At 41.2% G+C, this 18,287-nt stretch overlaps 1 protein-coding gene across 9 annotated transcripts in view; it reads left to right on the plus strand.

Moving 5' to 3' along the window:
- RBMS3 (RNA binding motif single stranded interacting protein 3) overlaps window positions 1-18,287 on the plus strand; it is a 726,761-nt gene that overhangs the window by 269,570 nt on the left and 438,904 nt on the right. For 4 of the 9 annotated variants that reach the window (XM_061465002.1, XM_061465003.1, XM_061465004.1 and 1 more), the window contains exon 1: window positions 1,811-2,274. The exons of the other annotated variants lie outside the window; for them this stretch is intronic. In XM_061465002.1, the coding sequence (XP_061320986.1) occupies window positions 2,200-2,274 (75 nt within the window). In that variant the 5' untranslated portion in view covers window positions 1,811-2,199. Of the gene's footprint in view, window positions 1-1,810; window positions 2,275-18,287 lie in introns of those variants that run through there. 9 annotated transcript variants of the gene reach the window in all.

The following is an 18,287-nucleotide window of genomic DNA, read 5'->3' on the forward strand; positions in this document are numbered from 1 at the left end:
AACACTACATTAGTTTACTCAACCAGTCCTTTCTTCTGAATCTATTTCAGCAAGTTTGGAAGCTGGAGCAATGTGCTCCACTGTGCTTGTCTGGATGGGCAAGAGCTCCCAGCTAATGCCTGTGCAGAGCCCTGGGAACAGAGCACTCTGCAGAAGTTTTTCTCCTGAAATAAGAGGCGCAAATACCTGTGTATGCATGGCATGTTGTTCCACTGTATGATACAGGAGTGTTACCTAAATAGTAGTAATTAATAATTATTGATGCTTGATTTCACACAGATGCATGGGCAGTGTTTTGAGCATGTGTGTATGGCTTCCTGTGAACTCACTGGCTATGGGGCAGTTATAGTAATGCATAACGAAACCCTCTGCTTACGAAAACAGCAAACTGCCAGAGTAAAGTGTGATATTTCCATGTTCCTGTCATGTGCATGCACGTGCCCACAAACCAAAACACAGCTGGCAAGTCTAATTTTAGCTCTACCAGCCTTGAGAAGTGTCCCTTTAAAGAAGTTCTTTTTATATTTTTTTTTCTGGAGCAATTTGGTTGATAATACAGCAGCTGACAATCCTGCTGCAATACTACGGAGGATTTAAATAAAAACAAAAAGAAACTGCTGCCCACATTATTTCCCCCCCCCCCAAAAAAAAAAAAAACCCAAAACAAAACCTAAAGTATAAATAGGCAAAGCCGCTGTAGAAAGGCCCAGGAATCAATCTGATGATACGTTAAAGGAATAACTGATTTAAAAAAAAAGAGGGAGATAAACGCTGTGATTTGTGTACAAGAGGAAACATTTTGTTATTCCCACACTTTCTTATTGATAATTTATAGTCCTGTTGCAAGACAAACTCTTCCTCCGAATCTGTCGGAGGACAAATACTTCTGTGGCCGCGGGGCTGACACAGGTCCAGGGTGTTGCGGCAGGTGTGCGGCTCCGGGCCGGGTGCGGGTCTCACACCCGGGCCTGGGCTGCAGGGTTGCTGCTGCGGTCCAAAACGTCAACCAGAGCAGCGGGTAATTTTGGTAGGCACTGTGGAATGTTCATACGTCTGGCCTAAGGCCCCCCGTAAGTCAGGCCGGGTGAGTTGCCTCTTTACCCTCTTCCTCCATTTTGTTCCAACTTTAAATAAGCCGAGTCTTATATAAGCGGGCTGACAAAGTATGTATTTAATATGTCTGGCCCCGGGTCGCCCCTCCGCGAAGTGCCGAATGACGGTGTGGAGTAATTATGAAGGGGGGTAAAAGGGAGGACGACGACGACTTTCCCGCTCGGCGCCCGTGCTTCATGACCTTCCCCTTCTTGCTGCTTAAAAATCCAAACAATATAATACAAAATCAAACGCAAGGCGCCGTGGGGTTCTCTTCCCCCGCCGGCAAGCTTTCCCGAGTCCCACAGCCGTTTCCCGCAGCCGGCGGGGCTCAGGGGTTGAGGGAGGCCGGCATCGGGGCGCTAGGAACCGCGGGCGCGGCGGGGGCGCGGAGGCGGCCGCGTGGCCTGCGCCGACCTCCCGGGGGAGCGGCGCGCCGAGGTCCCTCCCACCGGTGGCGCGGCGCGGAGGGGGTTTGAATGAAAGACAGGACAAACCTTGAGCACCATGTCACTCCGTAAGGGAGGCAGCGGCAACTAGGCTGGGGAAGGCTCTTCCCTCCCCCCCCCCCTTTTTTTTCTTTTCTTTTTTTTTTCTTTTTTTCTTTTCTTTTTTTTTCTTTTTTTCTTTTTTTTTTTTTTTTTTTTTCTTGTTGGAAGTGGGGCGGGTGGGGAGCGAGAGGGGAGGGCTTGAGCGCGGGGCGAGCCGAGGAGAGCGAGCGGCTCTGCGGAGGCTTGGAGTTGGACTGTGTTCTCGGCTCCTCGCGCAGGACGTTTCCCTCCCGAGCCGGGCAGCGGGCACCGCCACCGGAGGCACGCCGCTCGCTGCCGCCAGCGGGGAAGGCGGGCTGCTCCGCCGCGGGCAGCCGGGCAGGGGCTTCCACCCGCCCCGCTCACCCACCCCCTTCTTTTCACACACACACGTATATGTGCGTGCGGGCGCGTTTTTGGCTGCTCTGGAAGTAACGCGCGGTAGACGGCGAGGAAGTCTCGGCAGCCTCCCCAGTCGCCCGCGCTGTCAGGAATAGCGGCGTGAGAGGAAGAAAGGCCCTGGGGCACTACACCCTGCCAACGAGTTCCCTGCACCAGCCAGAAGGACTCCAGCTACATGGGCAAACGCCTGGACCAGCAGCCAATGTACCCCCAGTACACCTACTACTACCCCCACTATCTCCAAACCAAGGTAGGGGCCGGCGAGGCCGGGCGCTCGGCGGGTGATGGGAAGGGAGCGGCGCGAATTGCGGGCTCGCCTCGCCTCTTCGGCGATTTTTCCGGCGCTTCCTCGGGTTCGGTGTCACGCAGACCCGAGCTGATAGGCAGAAGGCAGGCATGAGAGAGGCAGAAAGCTTACTGTCTGCCCTGCTCTTCATGTCTTTCTTTATTTTGTGTTATTTATTTATTTTTCCTCAAGGGCTGCTGGCGTCGGCTAATTCCTTTTATTGTTTGGGGAGACCGCTGCGGTTAACGCTAGCGTAACACCGGGCAGGTAGTGTGTTTACTATGGCATGGGATAAAGATTGCTCTGGTCAGTATCGGGCACAAAACACTGTTTTTGGTGGCTCTTCCAGTGATTTCTGCTTTCTATTCGGAGCTTAAAAGCATTTTGCTGTTAGAAAAGCTGTCTGTGGCAACTCAAACTTTTAATCAGCTGAGGAGGAGATGCTGTGGAGCTCGGAGGAGAGCTTGGAGCTAACCGAGTGTAAATCTGGCAGAGTTTGCTTCAGTGTTTTGCACTGCTTTTAATACTTAATTAAATATTGAGGATGATACGGCTGTACTCGGTTGTATTTAAAAGGTTTAGGAATAGAGGGTGGCTACTTTTGGAGAGTGTATCCAAGCACGGACTCTTCCTTTATTTTTACCTTAATAATTTTTAACATGCTAGCAGACTGGAAAGCAGGCCTGCGTCTCCTAAAGAGACTGAGGGAAGTTGGTGCTACCTGGCCGTGAGTTAGTTAATTAAAGCTTTATTTTTCTAATGCCATTGTATAATAGTCTGCTCTCTGAAAAGATTTCCTGTGTGACCAAGGGACAGTAACAAAAGAAAGCCCTAAACTGAAAGCTTGCAAACCCTGTTAGAACACTGAATTTAAAAAACCCCGAAGTATATAGGAAAAGAAAAGGGGGGGGGGGATACTGTTCTGAAGCGTGACCTCACCCCCACAGATTAACAGTTTCAGTCAATAAATGAACGTCCTTTGGGGGGGAGGGGGGAATAGGCAGGGTGCACACATATGTGTGGCATATCATACACATACACACATTGTGCTTCTGTGGCAAATCTAACACATGGGACATTTGATATGTGCGTCTGTGTGTGGTGAAGTGCCACAGGGGAGGCTGACTTCTCCAGACTTTTGGTTTTAAGCATGTTGATCTGGCTGCAGTCCTGAAAGGATAAATTGTATTTCCTTGTCAATAAAAATTACTTTCCCGTTAATGTTTATAGCCCTACTGCATTATATAAATTAACTAATTGTAAAAATGGCAATTCAGGCTGGTTGAAGTTGCAATGACACCAGAACCACTCAGTATGATTACAGCCTTGTAATTCATGGCAGGGTTATCTCTCACTTCTTTGCTCTGCTGTTTCTTGTGTCGTGCAGATTATTATTTCTTTCTTTTGTCTAAAGTTTAGACTTTTTTAATTTTGTATTTTGGCCTGATTTATATCGGGTGGTGCATTGTTTTGTTTGATTTGGGTTTTTTCTCCCCTCTTTTCCTTTCAAGGTCGATCCAAATTGCATTTTACCTTTGTGACCATTTAGTGTGTATTGTTGCTGTTGCAGCAGCAGCCCGTCACTAGCTTGACTGCAATACTGCCCATAGCTTTAACTGTTTGGGGGATTGGGGGACGCAGACTGATGCTATTCCTCAAAACCTGGCAAGCCAAGGACATGAAACAATTGATGGTGGTTTTTTGAAAGAACAATAGCCTCAAGTATTGGAGGAGAAATATTGGACATTCCATGCCTTTTACTCATGTAGCTTACATTTTGCCAGACTTTTTTTTTTTTTACTTTTTATTTTTTTATTTCCCTTTTACTTTTTTTTTGCTCATTTTTAAACTTTGTAAAATAAGCTTTTTGAGAAAACTAACCTTGTATTTGGGCTTAAAATAGTAACAATAGCTTTTTGGTACCATAGCTTTTTTTTAACTCAGTGCTTTAAAAAAATAAATTAAACCACTTTTATAGCCGGTATATAAAATTATCAACCCTGTGAAAAGTCGTGTGTGTCTGTCTTTGCACACATGCACTGTTGCTGGAAGAACAGGTAACATTTCAAATTGGTGATGCATTTTTATATGGCAGTTTTCTTATTTTCCTTGCTCCACAGATAAGTGCATACATAAAACCTAAATAATAAACATAAATACATGTATGTAGACACACGTGTACAAGTATTTCTCCTCTATAGACCTTAAGAGTTTAGAGTAGTGCAGACAGGCAGCATCTGGATTTTGTTACTTTAAAGCTAGCCATCAGCTTCTGGGACATTTTAAAGCAGTTAGATGCATTGTATTTCTAAAGCTAATAGGTAATCAAACAGTGTTGTGGTGGAGAGCTGTATCTTTTATCATACCTATTGGAGCAGCATGTATTAATATGATTCCTGTATGATTCCAGCCATCCTATGAACTCTGGCTTTTTGTTTTTCAAAAGCTGCATGGAAGCAGCTCTACAGAAAGAATGTTGTCTTATGCTCATAGTCATGCACGCTGAGGGGGGAGTGCCATTCATTTATAATTAAGAAAGAAATTCTAGGCTTTCTTATGGCATTTGTGTACCACTTGTGAAATGCAGCGCGGCAGCACGTTCAACAAGCAAAGTTTGGAAATCCATGTTCCCCAGCATATTTGGGTGAAGCACTGTTTTTGCTTTGCTTGTTTGGTGAAGTTGTCTCTGTTCTTTGAGAAGTACCGTGTTACTGTACATCACATCCTTGTCATGGGGGAGCACAGGGCTATTCAAGATCTCAGGGTACAGTCTGTGCTTGTGTCTTCTAACATAGCTAGCTCGTTGTTGCACAGAGATGGTGTAAATGAATAGCTAGATGGGTGATGGGATTATAAATAGAAAAAATGGATTCCATATGTTTGTCTGATTGCTGTAAGTTTTTAGTGTTTCGTGGCCTTTTGTGGAACATAGAGCATGCACTCTTATTATCCAGTTTACTTGTGTTCCTTCATTACCAGATGCCACCATGAAGCTTAAACTTTAATTGCAGGTTTAAGCAAGCCTGTTGTTATCCAAAAATTAAATGGGGGGGGGGGGGGGGGGGGGGGGGGAGTAGGATAATTTTAAAGAGGCAAGTGTAAGGAATTTAATATGTTTCTTAAGGACAAGCACCGAGTTTGAAGAAAGGCATAATGTTACTTTTCTTGTTTTGGCATGATGCTGTCTGACAATTGCAGTTTGAAAGTACACTGTTGAAAGTCTTAGGCAGATCCTGAGAGCAGAGTCCAGTTGTTGTCGTAGTTATTTCAGAATAAACATTTTTATTACTGTTGTAAGTGAAGGGCAGTCATGTGTCCTTTCTGCAAAGAATACTGCATGAAGGTGGTTCAGCTCATGTATATCTGATGAGAATCTGTAACAGTTTTTGATTTTATTTGGAGATGGTAAGTGAATTTCCTTAGTTGCATCCCTGCTGATGGTATAACTCCTCAAAAAACTGGTTTACAGGAATATGTTGTAAATTCTCGCATATGAAATGATAATGATGCCAAATCTTGTGTTGTGGTCTGAATTTCTTTCGTTAATTTCTTGCTTGCCAAAACAAATTCTTTTCTCTTTACCAATTTGCGCAGAAGAAAACTAAGCACCATGAAAGATCATGTAAAGATGTGAAAAGTATTAACGTATCTACTTGAATATATTTGAAAGAGCCTCTAATTTGGTCAATGCTGTGTTTTCTCTTTGTTCTCTGCAGCTTATGGCTAGACCTAGCACTGGGGTAAGCTTTTTCTGCAAACAGGCTACTGAAAAATTCTGAATCACTTGTGTAGAAAGGAGGAGGTGCCACAGCTAACTGCTGATGGACATTGTTTGGTTTGCGATTGCTGTACCTGCTTTTGGGGTAAATATATGCCAGTTTAGGAGCTATTTCTGTGTGGTTTGCTTTCATGCATTCTCCAAGTATTTCTTACCTATTAGTCATGGTTTGGGTTTGGTAGTTTAACTTTTGTGTTGACTTTGCTACCCAGAAGGCTGAAATACTCCAGAGAGGTGATGTTTACTGTACTCTCAATACCTCTTCATCTCTATGCCTGATGCGCATGTGAACACATGCAAAAGGAAGAAATGTGATTTCCCAACACCTACATGAATAAAATCCTGTCTCTATGGATATGGAAAGTCTGAAGACTGGCCTGCAGGCAAGAATGGCTTAATGAGCATGTCTGTGAAGCGACAGATATGTGCCCCAGCTGAGTCAAAAAACAATTGGGAAATTCAAACTCAGAAGAGTTTAAGCTCCATTAAGTAATTTTACAGGTACAGATGTGAGGGTGTGTATCTGTTTTATTATGTTTCTTTTTTGCCCTTTTTAGGGCATCCTTTGGCATGAAGGAACTGGGGACCTCTCTCAGTTGCATGTCATGAGCATGCCTCCCTCCTTACTCTGTCAACGTCTTTCAGGAAGCATGTTTTGGGAATTGGTGCAAAGCTCTTGCTTCTCTTCACCTTGTACCTATGAATCCTGTGCTATTTTGTCACTCATGTTTCTGTTTAGCGAGTTTACGGCATTCCCCACTTTTTGCCATCTGGCCATACAGAAGGCCTTGAAGAAACTGTTCCAGATACGGAGATGCCTGACAGGGCTTCTCTGGCTGGTAGTGTTCAGATTGTGTTTGGTGCCTGGTGTGAAGCAGGGGTCAGGTGTAAGGAGTAATTCATCAACCACACACTGATTTCAGGCTGCATTTCCAACCATCTGCAGCTTGGATTGCTGCCAGAGCTCAAAAGTCTAGCTGGAGCCCATGTGATCATGCCAAAGTAAAGGCAAACACTTGCAAATAGAGAAATGCATTTCTAGGAATGAAGTTCGTTCACACTTAGCCTCTGTTTGATTCAGTATGTCACAGTGTGTTTTAAATGTCTCTGAGAACTGTCTGAAAGAAATATGAATTTGTTTAAATGCCATTTAAAAATATTTAAGCCTGGCTGTAATTCTGACAGTAATATTAATATCTCTCATATTTTGCTAGTTGCTTTAAACAGTAAGTAAGATAAAAGTTATGTTCCTCTGGAAAATGCAGCAATATACAAACTCATTTTGTTTTCCGTTACCATTTGCCATTTACCCTTACATGCTTGGTTTAGAATACTTTTGTTGCTGTAAGGGACACCATGATATATATTAAAATAATGTTGAATGTTTTGGTGTTTTGTTTTTTTTTTTTCCCCATTTATCTGTTGCTTCAATGCAAGCTTGTTTAAATAAAAAACAATTAAAAAAAATACCCCCCCCCAACCAACCTGTGGGAAAGTTTAGATTTTCACTCTATCAAACATTTGTGTGTTACTGTATTCTACAAATATTTATTTTGCAAGCAGATATTTTGCTTCCTTACCAAAAGGTGGGAGTTATGAGCACTTGCCAGATTAGTCTGTATAGATCTTGCTGCGGCAAATGCTGTGTGTTAGTAGGATTGTTAGTGTTAGTACGCTTTATACAAGGTGCCCCTTCAAAATTAAGCACAATGCAAACTGAACTTTTTAATTCATGGGGGTCTTTCAAAGTAAGCATGATGGTATATTTGCACATGAATTCAAGTATCTTGGTAAAAATTATTGGAATGTCAGTTCTTGAACTTCTACAAATTAAAAAGCAGGTAAGAAAAGATGTATTCCAAGTAGAATGCTGGAGTTCATTTCAGGTCTTGCTGCAAGTAGCCTGGATAGCATTCCCTTTGCATATAATTGCAAGCAGGGGGTTTTAATTATCATTTTTTTTGGTGTGGGGGAAGTGGGTTTGTCACAATCTACACTCCAGGCAGGCGCTTTGAGTTCACTTGCAAGCAAGCCCACTCCAGAGTGTCCAAGAAGAGAAGCAGATTTAAAAACAAAAAAAGCCAACAAGTGAGCTGTTTTTTTTTATTTTCTTCTTACTGAAGAAAAGTCTCTTAATGTTAGAAATTTGATGTAGAGGAAAATGGTTAATGTGTCTCCAGAACTTTCTTCCAGTGCTGCATTAAAATTGTGTTTTGTAACAATCTCATCAGCTACAGCTGTATGTGATTAAATAGTGTAATATCAAAAGCATGTGTGAATAAGAGCTTTTATGATATAGTTGTTTCATACCAAAGACTGCAGATGAGCAGAGAAGGGAGACTGAGAACAGTGATTTACTTGGATATTGTCAAGCCTACATCATGAGGGTTTGTGTAGTGATGTTTTGCAATTACTTTCCCACTCATGGGCAAGGTGGAGTGATGGAAGGAAGTTTAGAAGTAAACACTTTTATACAGAAAGCTACTCTCAGTATGCATTATATCTGCTTGAGAATGGTGTCTACTGATGCAGAATAACATACTGGTATTTTAAGTAGCTGATTAACAATAATATTATTGAATAGAAGTTATAATGAGAGGGATCTGTTCTGCTTCCTTTCAAAAAAGTATCAATGAAAGAGCTTCAGTTGCCTTCAGGAAGGCAGAATCAGGCCCACAAAGCACATACCGTTCTCTGTGGCGAAACCAGGGCAGCTGGACAATATGCAGGTTTTTATATTAAAGAAAAAATACAAAGGGAAAAAGAACTGTCAAAAAGAAATTGTATGAGTGGATGAGGACATACTTCACCTGATGTTTAACAGCATTTTGAGTTTTCTGTGGCTACAATTTCTATTTATCATTATTCTGGTTTATGGTTTTAGAGACTGAACAGCAAGAAGCAGATGTTCTGTCTGTCTGTCTCTGCCACAGTGGAGAGATGATTTATACATAGTGGAAGTCTAACTGCCATAGGAGATGTCTCACATGGAGCCCTGTGCCTGGTAATGAAGATTAGCAATTTATGTGAGAAAGTAAGCACGGTTAATCCACTAAAAGTAAAGGATAAGTGGAGAGCTGGGTTTGATTTTATTTGTATAATTAGTAAGATAAAATACTATGTAGCCTCTTCGAAATTTGAAGTAAGTCAGTTTTCTGTGTAGGTCTTTTCTGAGATACAATGTTTCTAAATGGACAAGTGAAGTAAGGGCTGCTTGTCCCATCTGTGGTTGTAGATTGGAGGCTCCTGTTGGATCCTGCAGCCATACTGTCTGCTTGATTTTGTTGGTTTACAGTAAAGTCTAATATCTTCTCCTAGAAGTTTTTATTAGCTGAAAGGCTTTTCAGGCCTGACATTGTCAAATAAGAGAAAAAAGATTATTTGTCCTACTTTTGGATGCAAAGGCTTCCCCCCCCCCCTTCATTCTTTCTTCTTGTCTTCCTTGTTTGTTTCCATGCTTGCACAGGCAGGAATAAATTCCCTCTCTGATTATTTGTTGTAAAGTCAACGCCAGTATCAAATGTGGTTGTTTATTTAGAAAATAAATATTTACATTTTTAAGTGTTTCATTTGTGGTGGTAAAATTATGCAGGTAAAATTATTTGGACAGATTTTCTATAAGGGTTCCTCTGTTAATTGTATTTACTTCATTCAGATGCAAATGAATGAAATAAACGACCTGATCTATATCGATCACAGCAGAAGCCAGAAGACGCATAAGATTGCATGTTTAAAATGTAAAGCTCTGATATTCTGTACCTCATTGGTGTCTCCATGACACATGCTTTATGGATGGTACTCTGTGGTTGATGATGATTTATGGGCTGTCATGCAGTGGAAGTGATGTCACTCCTGTGTGATTCAAATTTATTCAAGAAGAAAAGTTGTTCAGCAGATTCATATCTCCCCTCCCCAGGTATAAATCAAACAACAGTTTGTTCTTATTCTGTGAGTTTACATTAATATACTAAATTCTGAAGCTGCACTTAAATATCCACTGCAGAGTGTGGCAGAGAAGAGCAGGAGAGGCCTATGGATGGACCAACATGATGTTATTTTATGTAACTGATTGCTCATTTGGCTTCTGTCCCGCTCCCTTCCCCAGTCCCTTTCACAGCCCTTCCTGTGCCCAGCTATATTTAGAGACCAGCCAGGCTGAGCCATTCAAAGTTCAGTATCGATGCTGTGCGGGAGCCTGACCTTTCCTCATGCAGCCTCGCGCCGACGGGAGGCAGCAGGACTGGGTCAGCCATAGGGTCCTGTTTGACTTGCATGCAAGAAACTCTAGTTATTTGAAACAACATGAGGTGCCTTCCTGGGTGAGAAGCTGGCAGCCTTTGCCCCAGGGTTACCGGAGAGTAAGAGGCAGACTGAAGATGCAGTAGGTAGGGCAGAGGGCTTTTTTTTTTCGATGCACAGTGCTAGAGCTGGCAAAACTTTGAGGTGGTGTATTGGTGACCTGTGAGATAAAAGGAGATTAGGGGACTTCAGGTGAAGGTGTTTTGTCAGAGGAGGAGATAAGGGAGCCTGGTGTACTGCTGCCTCACAAAAGGTTTTTAAAGCTAGGTATCCATAGTTACAGCAGGAGAGTTAAAAATCTAGATTTCAGGGACTCACCTGGTGTAATGTCCTCCTTCCCTTCAAAGAGGACAGTATTTGGCAGTTCTTAAAGCTGGAATGATGTGCCTGTGTGAATTCCCTGGTGCTCAGAGAACTGCCTGTTTAAAGTTTGCTCTATTTTCCCCTCTTGCTCTTATTTTTCCAGCTGTGGGAAAAAAAAATAAAAGGGGCATTGCAATTCTTAGCCATATAAGGGGGACTTGTTAGTTTCTTTATGTGGTTGGGAATTGTTTCTCCTTTTGGTCTTCAAAGGCTGTTGCTGCTGAGTTTGCTTTAAAGGGAGGGAACTACTTCTTGCTCAGACAAAGGCTGCAAACCTTATTTCTTCTTTCTCACATTTCTCTGACCTTTTATTGGGGGACAGGCATATGAATAAATTTTGCTTGTTGGTATCATGCAAGTTGATGGATGCTCTTACGAAAAGAGAAGCATAATGGGAAATGCAGTCTTCATTTCTGTTCTCTCATTTTAGAGTGATGAATTTGGTTTAGTGCCAGTTAGTAAGTACATGACCTTTTCCCTACATCTTTTGATTCATGACAGGGGGTGTCAGAGCTGTGTTAGTGATCTCTCATTTCAGCTTTTAGCAAACTATGAAATATTAAAAATGAATTAGGTCACTTGAAGCTCGGCTAATGTGTCTGTGGTGCAGGATGGTGATTTCATATTAATGAAGCATAACACACAGCTTAAAAAAAAATAAAAATCCAGGTTATTGTGAACATACAAACAGCAGGGATGCATTGCTTGTAAGAATATTTTATCTTGAAAATGTTATCTTTTTAAGAAAAACTGAACAAGGTATTTTGCAAAGATGGTGTTATCGGCAGCATTCAGTCAGTGTTCATTCCAGAAAATTGTATCTGCTTTTCAGCCTAATTGAAGCTAAGTTTTTTAGTGTATTTACTTTATGATCAGAACTGCTGACAAGACTTCCGTTAATATCACCTGAGATGTGTCTACACAGCTGTTGATGTTCAGATACACACAAACTTACAATCTGCTGTTTGTAACTGAATAGTATAATATATACTTGTTTTGTGTGCAAATGACACTTCTGAATTGGTAGTGGAAGGGAGACTGGTGATGAAGAGGGTTGTGAACAGTACAATGAGTAAGGTAAAGAATGAGACTGATAGCTCTTACACAAGTCACTGCGTGGTTTTGCATTCAAGAAAACTACCACTCTATACCTGAAAGACATCAGAAAAAAGTCGGAGGCACTGCAGTCCTTCAGATGTTTGGCAAAGCGTGCGGTAGGACTTCATAAGCCGAATACTTTACCTAGGCTTTATTAAGACGACATTTACTGTGTCAAGGTAGAGCTGCACTAAGTACTGTTAAACAGTCCTTCTTGAAAACAAGCCCAAAGCAGACATATTGCTGTGGCCTTTAGCAAAGCAGCTGGGAGCTTTCTGCCTGCGAGAGCATTGCAGTTGCTGGATTTCATGATTGTGCTCTTTGTATCTCTTTGGAGCTTTTGCATCCTAAAGAAACACAGGGGCTGATCCAAATATTTCCAGTAAAAGTGTCCTTTTCAGTGGTACTTTTACTATGGGTGCCAGCTGGTGTTGCAAGATGGGATAAGAATAATAAATCTTGCTGATGTATGGTGGCTCCAGGATGGCAGTAATGGTACATGCTGATCCCACCTGCCTGTCGTTGCTTCACAGATACAGATGTGCAATGCACTGAGTCATCTTGTATTTTGAGATTATGGGTATAATTCCTGTCTCTAGAAACAGCCATGAGAAAGCTGTAGACTGCTGGCCTGCCAGGACATACTTGTTATCTGTGTGGCTTAGAAGTCTTGCTGGCCACTCAGTTTCTGTTTTATATCTCTGCTGTTTTACAAAATCACTGTAATTATATACAGTTGTCCCTGCACAACATGCAATTTCCTGTAGTTTAAAAAGCTTTCAGCATAAGATTGTCTAAACTTAATAGCATAAACATTAATATATGGTGTTAGATGGGTTATTGGGTGTTTTTAATATGCATAAGTCTGGCAATAGTTGTGCTGGACAGAAGAAGTAAGTTTTGTTTCCTTCAATTTCTGCCATGCATTTACTTAAATGGATCCCTGGTGATGGTAGTACTTAGCAGTCATCTCCATTTTCAGCAGGCTGTATAAACATTAACTAATCTTCTGAGAGGTGTCTTAAACACCTTATTTGCTCCTGTAATGGCTGCATGTAAATAATGGCCTCAGCCTTCAGAAGCCTATACTAGATTACTGAGAGTGTAGCATCCACACATTCTCTTTTCGGACAGAACCTGGAGGTGGAGAATGTTGTTGCTGCTTTATTAACAAATTCAGTGTGTGAGTGGTGCAAGAGTGAAGGCAAAGCTGGGAAAATAAAGGGAAAACATTTGCAGAAGGTGGCATGTTAATCTCTGGTTATCCAGAAATGCTGAGTACCCACAACTCCAACAGATGGAGGTATTGAAAACATTTGAAGCCATACCCAATACAGCTCCTAGATGGAGCATCCAGAATTACAGAGCACTTTGAGAACACTTGCCTGAACCAGCCTAGCTGGTTCAACATTATACCTGGAAGGCCTTTTAGTTGGGGAAGCAGAGAAATGGAGCAGCGTAAAAGGATGCGCTTCCTGGAAGAGAGGAATTCACTGTTGTTTCAGTGCTGGTGAAGTTGATTGTCTGCAGTCCTAAGATGCCTGGGTAAAAAGGGTGTTTGTGGTGTGTGACCACCTGCATGAGGGGCAGATCAGGGCCCAGTTTTCACTGTTGTAGAGATTCCAATAGTGCTTCTTTTCCAGAAGACATTGAAAACTTAGTGGACACCTGGGAAAGGATGCAAAGGACTACTTCATCCTTCAAGTAACAGAGGGGGGGTAAAAATTCTTTCAAACAGTGCCTATGCACAGCCCTCAGCCTCACTGGCCCTCGTGGAGCCTCCTGTCAAGCACTGATGAGAAGGGTGCTTTGAAACGATTGTCATGATTTGATCAACATCGTGCAAGAACTGGTGTGTGTTTGAGTCCTTCAGAATAACTTTTACAATCCACAGCACCCTGTTAATAAACAAGAGAATAGCAAAGAAGGTATTTATGGGTAGGTGCTAGCTAAATAGCAGTTGATAGATACAGATTCATCGGAGCCAGCTGGCTTTGGTTTTCTCATGCGTGACACTGTGTGTCTTGCCAGGACTTGTTTTAGATATTTTTGTTGTCATTAATTTTTTTAACTCCTTTCATCTTGGCTTGTAACATTATCATATGTGCTTCCCTTACTGTTGTGTTGGAAGTAGCGGCATTTTTAAAAAGTATGGCTTGTTTGTCTCAAAGGTACATTGTGAATGGGAAAGAAATGGATGATCTTCCTGATGTCGATAATATGTTGTTCCAAGGCTTTTGTTTTAAATACGTGAAATGCGCTATGAACAGTGGTGGATTATTGTAGTTTTGAAAGCTGAACAAGAAACTATGCCAATGGCCACAAAGATGTAGGTTGTGATTTTTACAACGTATGTTGAGGAATGAAGTATGGTTGCCATGCTCCCGACAACAGCTGATGAAGTAGGCGTTTATGCTTCATCTCTCTTTGTCTTTTAGCAAGAGAGTAAAATATTAGCTCTTTATTATTTCTTAACCTTCTCTGGCAACTTCCTTTCTGTGCTAGTCAGCTATTCTGGAGTAGAGATACGTGAATTTTATTTCCTTCCTCCTCTTTAATTCTCATTTCCACATTCTTATTTGCTTTCAGTAGAGATAGGTAAGTTCATGCTTTCTTTTTAACCAGTCTGAGTGACAAAGAGGTGATCCAGTGCTTAGGTGAGAAGGGCAGACCTTGAAAAGGCTGAGACATGAAGTGTTGGCTCTGTTAGCATGAAAAGAATGGAAGGAAAGCCAGAAGCCTTATTTTTATACTATGCTTTGTCCATCTTCTGTGATTTAGTAAATCTACCCCTTTACCATTTTCTGTCAGTTTTGGATTTCCCCCCACTTTGTTTTTTCTCGTCCTTTTAAGAGCTCTTCTGGTTGTCATTTTTCTTTCACTTAGTGCTTATGTGTAAGTCATGGTGCTTGTTCTGCCATTTGACCATCAAAACTTTTCATACAGGTATTGCAGTTGTATTTCCTAAGCCAGTCATACTCTTCCTCCTTGTTTTCTTTTTTGGCATTTTACTGCTTGCATACTGTCTCTGACTGTGCAGTTCTGTTGTGCTGAGCTGCATAAGAAATCAGGGTAAGAGACAGTCCTTGCCTGCAAGAGTTTATGAGCGATGTAAATAAGGCAGGCTCACAAAGGTGGGTAGGAACAGAAGTGGAGAGAAGTCCCTGATGCGAGGTTGCAATACAGGACAGTGCCAGGACCTGGATGGTGGATGGTAACTAGTGTCTATTGTTTACCCATATAGTGTGCTACTCCATCACCTTGAGAATGAGTCACTCTGCCTTCCCAGTTTATGCATTACTAATTTCTTCATTTTTTTCCAAGTATTTAAGGTTGCAGTTGCGCACATTCAATTCACAACTACATTTATGCTTCCCGAGGCTTTGATTTCTTCATATTTGCTGTTTGGTGGCCAGTCTCCAATGTGTTGTTGTCAGAAGATTTTGGGTTTTGGCAGCAAAGAGAAGGAAGCTGTGGTGTGGCTCTCTGGAGGTGCTAGTGTCAGTGTGCTGCCACTTCAAAAATAAAATCTTAGCTGATGTTGCTGGCTGGCTTCATGGGGAACGAAATAGAACTGGACAAAAGAGCAAAGCAGCTGAGGTTAGTGTGAGACAGCAAGTCTATTCCCAGCAGATGAGAGCTCTGGAAATACTATCATGTGCAGTGGCTGGGCGCTTGTGCTCAGTGAGGATTAGAGTTGGTATTTTTTCATGCTTGCTTCCCATTTTGCTGGGTCTGTAACACTGCAGGAGAGCTGTGTTTCTGACAACTGTTTGGTGCTTTTAGAAAGTAAATACTGTGGGAGAAGGGGATGCATATGTTTTGCAGGTTGGTTGCTGATAAACGTTAGGCTGAAATTTCAAAGGGATACTGCTTTGTACAGTAGCTTGAGGCCTCAGAGTCAGAAGTCCTGGTCACCTGCAGCTCCTATTAGCTTCAACTAGAACTGTATGTCCTTTGCACTTTTGAAGGCCAGGAGTTCCTTAGGGCTTAAATGTTACATCTTTCTTATTTTTTTTTTTAATAGCAGGTACAAGCTGACAGGGAAATCTTTCACTTCTATTGTATTTTTTTGTAGGGGGTAGGAAAAAGAGGGTTGAGATACCAAGGAAAGAACTCATACAGCAGTGCTAGAATGTATTTCCAAAAGCAAATACCTCTGCATCTCTTAACCTGTAACACTGCATATTGTTAGCAGAATAATGCTAATGATTTAAGTAACTATATTGTTCAGTTGCCTTTGGAACTTATATTAGGTAATGAGGATGGACATGATTTCTTCCCTTATCTTTTTAATTTTTATAAATCTTGTAGTGTTTGGGATTCAAGGGCTCTCAGGAGATGGTTATTTGCTTAGACAAGGGAAAATGTGACAGAAGCTTCTCTAGCAGCTATGTGGAGTTTAGTTTTATGAAACGCGCATTTTAAAAAAATACTCCCTGCTTTGGTCTGTTACCAGCTCTCATAGTAAGTGGCAGGAATTTATTATTCCGTAAAAAGTACTTTAGTTCAAAAGGATCTACATTTTCAATACGTGTGTTTGGATGTGTGCCAGTTTTAATCGCCCACTAGATTGTAGAGAAAAACTTGAGTGGTGTATATATATACCCAGGTATACCTAAAGGGCTCAAAAGTCACACACACAAAGCAGACTAAAGCCTTCTAGAAAGCCTGGGATGTAACAGCCAGCCTCACCAAGGCTCCTTAGACTTAGGGGCAGGTTGCAGTCCTGAGTATTTCTGGAGTTTATAGATTGAGGTTTTGGGGTTAACACTCAACTGATGATCATTGACTTTTTTAATTAGACATGTATTATGAATTTCTGGGTTTGTGTTTCACATTGCTGCCAAGTGCTGCTGTGTCTGTTGCTTACTCAGCATTAGCAGTGGGAATATCCAAAGCAGACATCTAGAGGGGGAAAAACCTGTTCCCAATTTGTTTAGTTGTTTGTTTTTCTTTGGTTGTTGTTTATTTTTTCTTCAGTTGTTTAATGTTCTCTAGTTGTTGTTTGCTTTTCTTTAGATGTTTAGTTGTCCAGTTTTATTCCCCTTCTTGGTAGAAATGATTTCTTGGGTCAGATGCCTGCCTGTGTTGGGATACTGATGACCTGTGAGGTGCTCTCCCTTTGGACACTATCCTGCAGTCTGGGTGTGCTTGCAGCTGAATGTCACCTTGTGGGCAACTCTGCTTGAAACTGCAGCACTGCATATCTGATGAGGAATAATTCCATGGCAAGAGGACCGGCAGAATTTAGCCTTTAGAAAAGAAATTTCATTTTTTGAGTGTTTCACAAACAATAGAGAGTTAAAAGATGAAAAACTGTCACTACATAGAAAAATAATACTGTTTCAATTTAAACCTTAGTTTAATAAGAAACTTGTTCCTGAGGGCATTTTATCAATTTGTCTCTCTCTAGGGTTTTATACTGCTGCCCATCGCTGCAGTATCTGAATGCTTTCTATGTAGAGATTGATAGCAATTTTCAAGTCCCCAGTGAACTCGGCAGTCTTTGGCACATCTTTCTTTAGGGGGTGAAAAAGAAGTTGGGTGGAATTTTTCAAATAAAATATTAGTCATATTTAATTTTACTTTATAACAGTAAAGAAGGGTTTTTAAATTTTTCCTGTGGGAGAATTTATCAAGTGTTTTTCATTTTTCTCCTTTTTATGATTTTACTGAGGGTTTTTTGGGTACAAGAAGCACAAGTATTAAAGTTGGAATACATTACTGACATTTCAAAATGTGGTTTCCTAAATGTGACATCACGCAGATAAGAGACAAGTTATCAAATATCTAATGTTAGAGGTTTTCTTTTTTGTTCAATGTTACCTAGATTGTTTAAAAAACATTCAAATAATATTTAAATTTTTACAGGTGATGCATACTGGCTCTGTATCAACCCATAAGAATCATTAGATGCAGTCTTTTATCTTTTAAAAATTATTCAAGTAAAAGTAGATGTTTAAATTAGTAGATAGGAATAAATTCTTAAAACTAGGAAGATTACAGTGAGAGGATTTACTAACTGGTTTGGATATTCAGTTTCGAACAATTTCAGTATTAGACTTGTGTGGCTAATCTATCTATCCAGCCATGTAGTCTGTTTAAACAAGGTACTTAGCTCTTCCCAAACAATTTCAAAGAGAAATAAAACCATCATGATTGTTTTTTCTTTCTATCTAGTCTGTTGGAGAAATACCTTGATTAGTTTATACTTAGTTTATACGTGTGTGTGTCTTTCTTGGAGGTGAACAGTAAGAAGTTTTTTGAAGAAACTCAAGCTGTAGCAATGAGTCCTGTGATTAATTTAGGAGATGACTGCTCCTGTCATCATTTCTTTGTTGTTGTGGGTTTTTTTTAATCTCATGTAATTGTGAGCTCCAAATATTAGAGCAAGCTCTTAGATCTGTCCTGCTGCCAGCATTTATGAGTGCCTCTA

Source organism: Pezoporus flaviventris, unplaced genomic scaffold, assembly GCF_033815535.1.
Source record: "Pezoporus flaviventris isolate CSIRO_AGI_PZ_B2104156 unplaced genomic scaffold, CSIRO_AGI_Pfla_v1 ptg000037l, whole genome shotgun sequence".
NCBI classification, from domain to species: domain Eukaryota; kingdom Metazoa; phylum Chordata; class Aves; order Psittaciformes; family Psittacidae; genus Pezoporus; species Pezoporus flaviventris.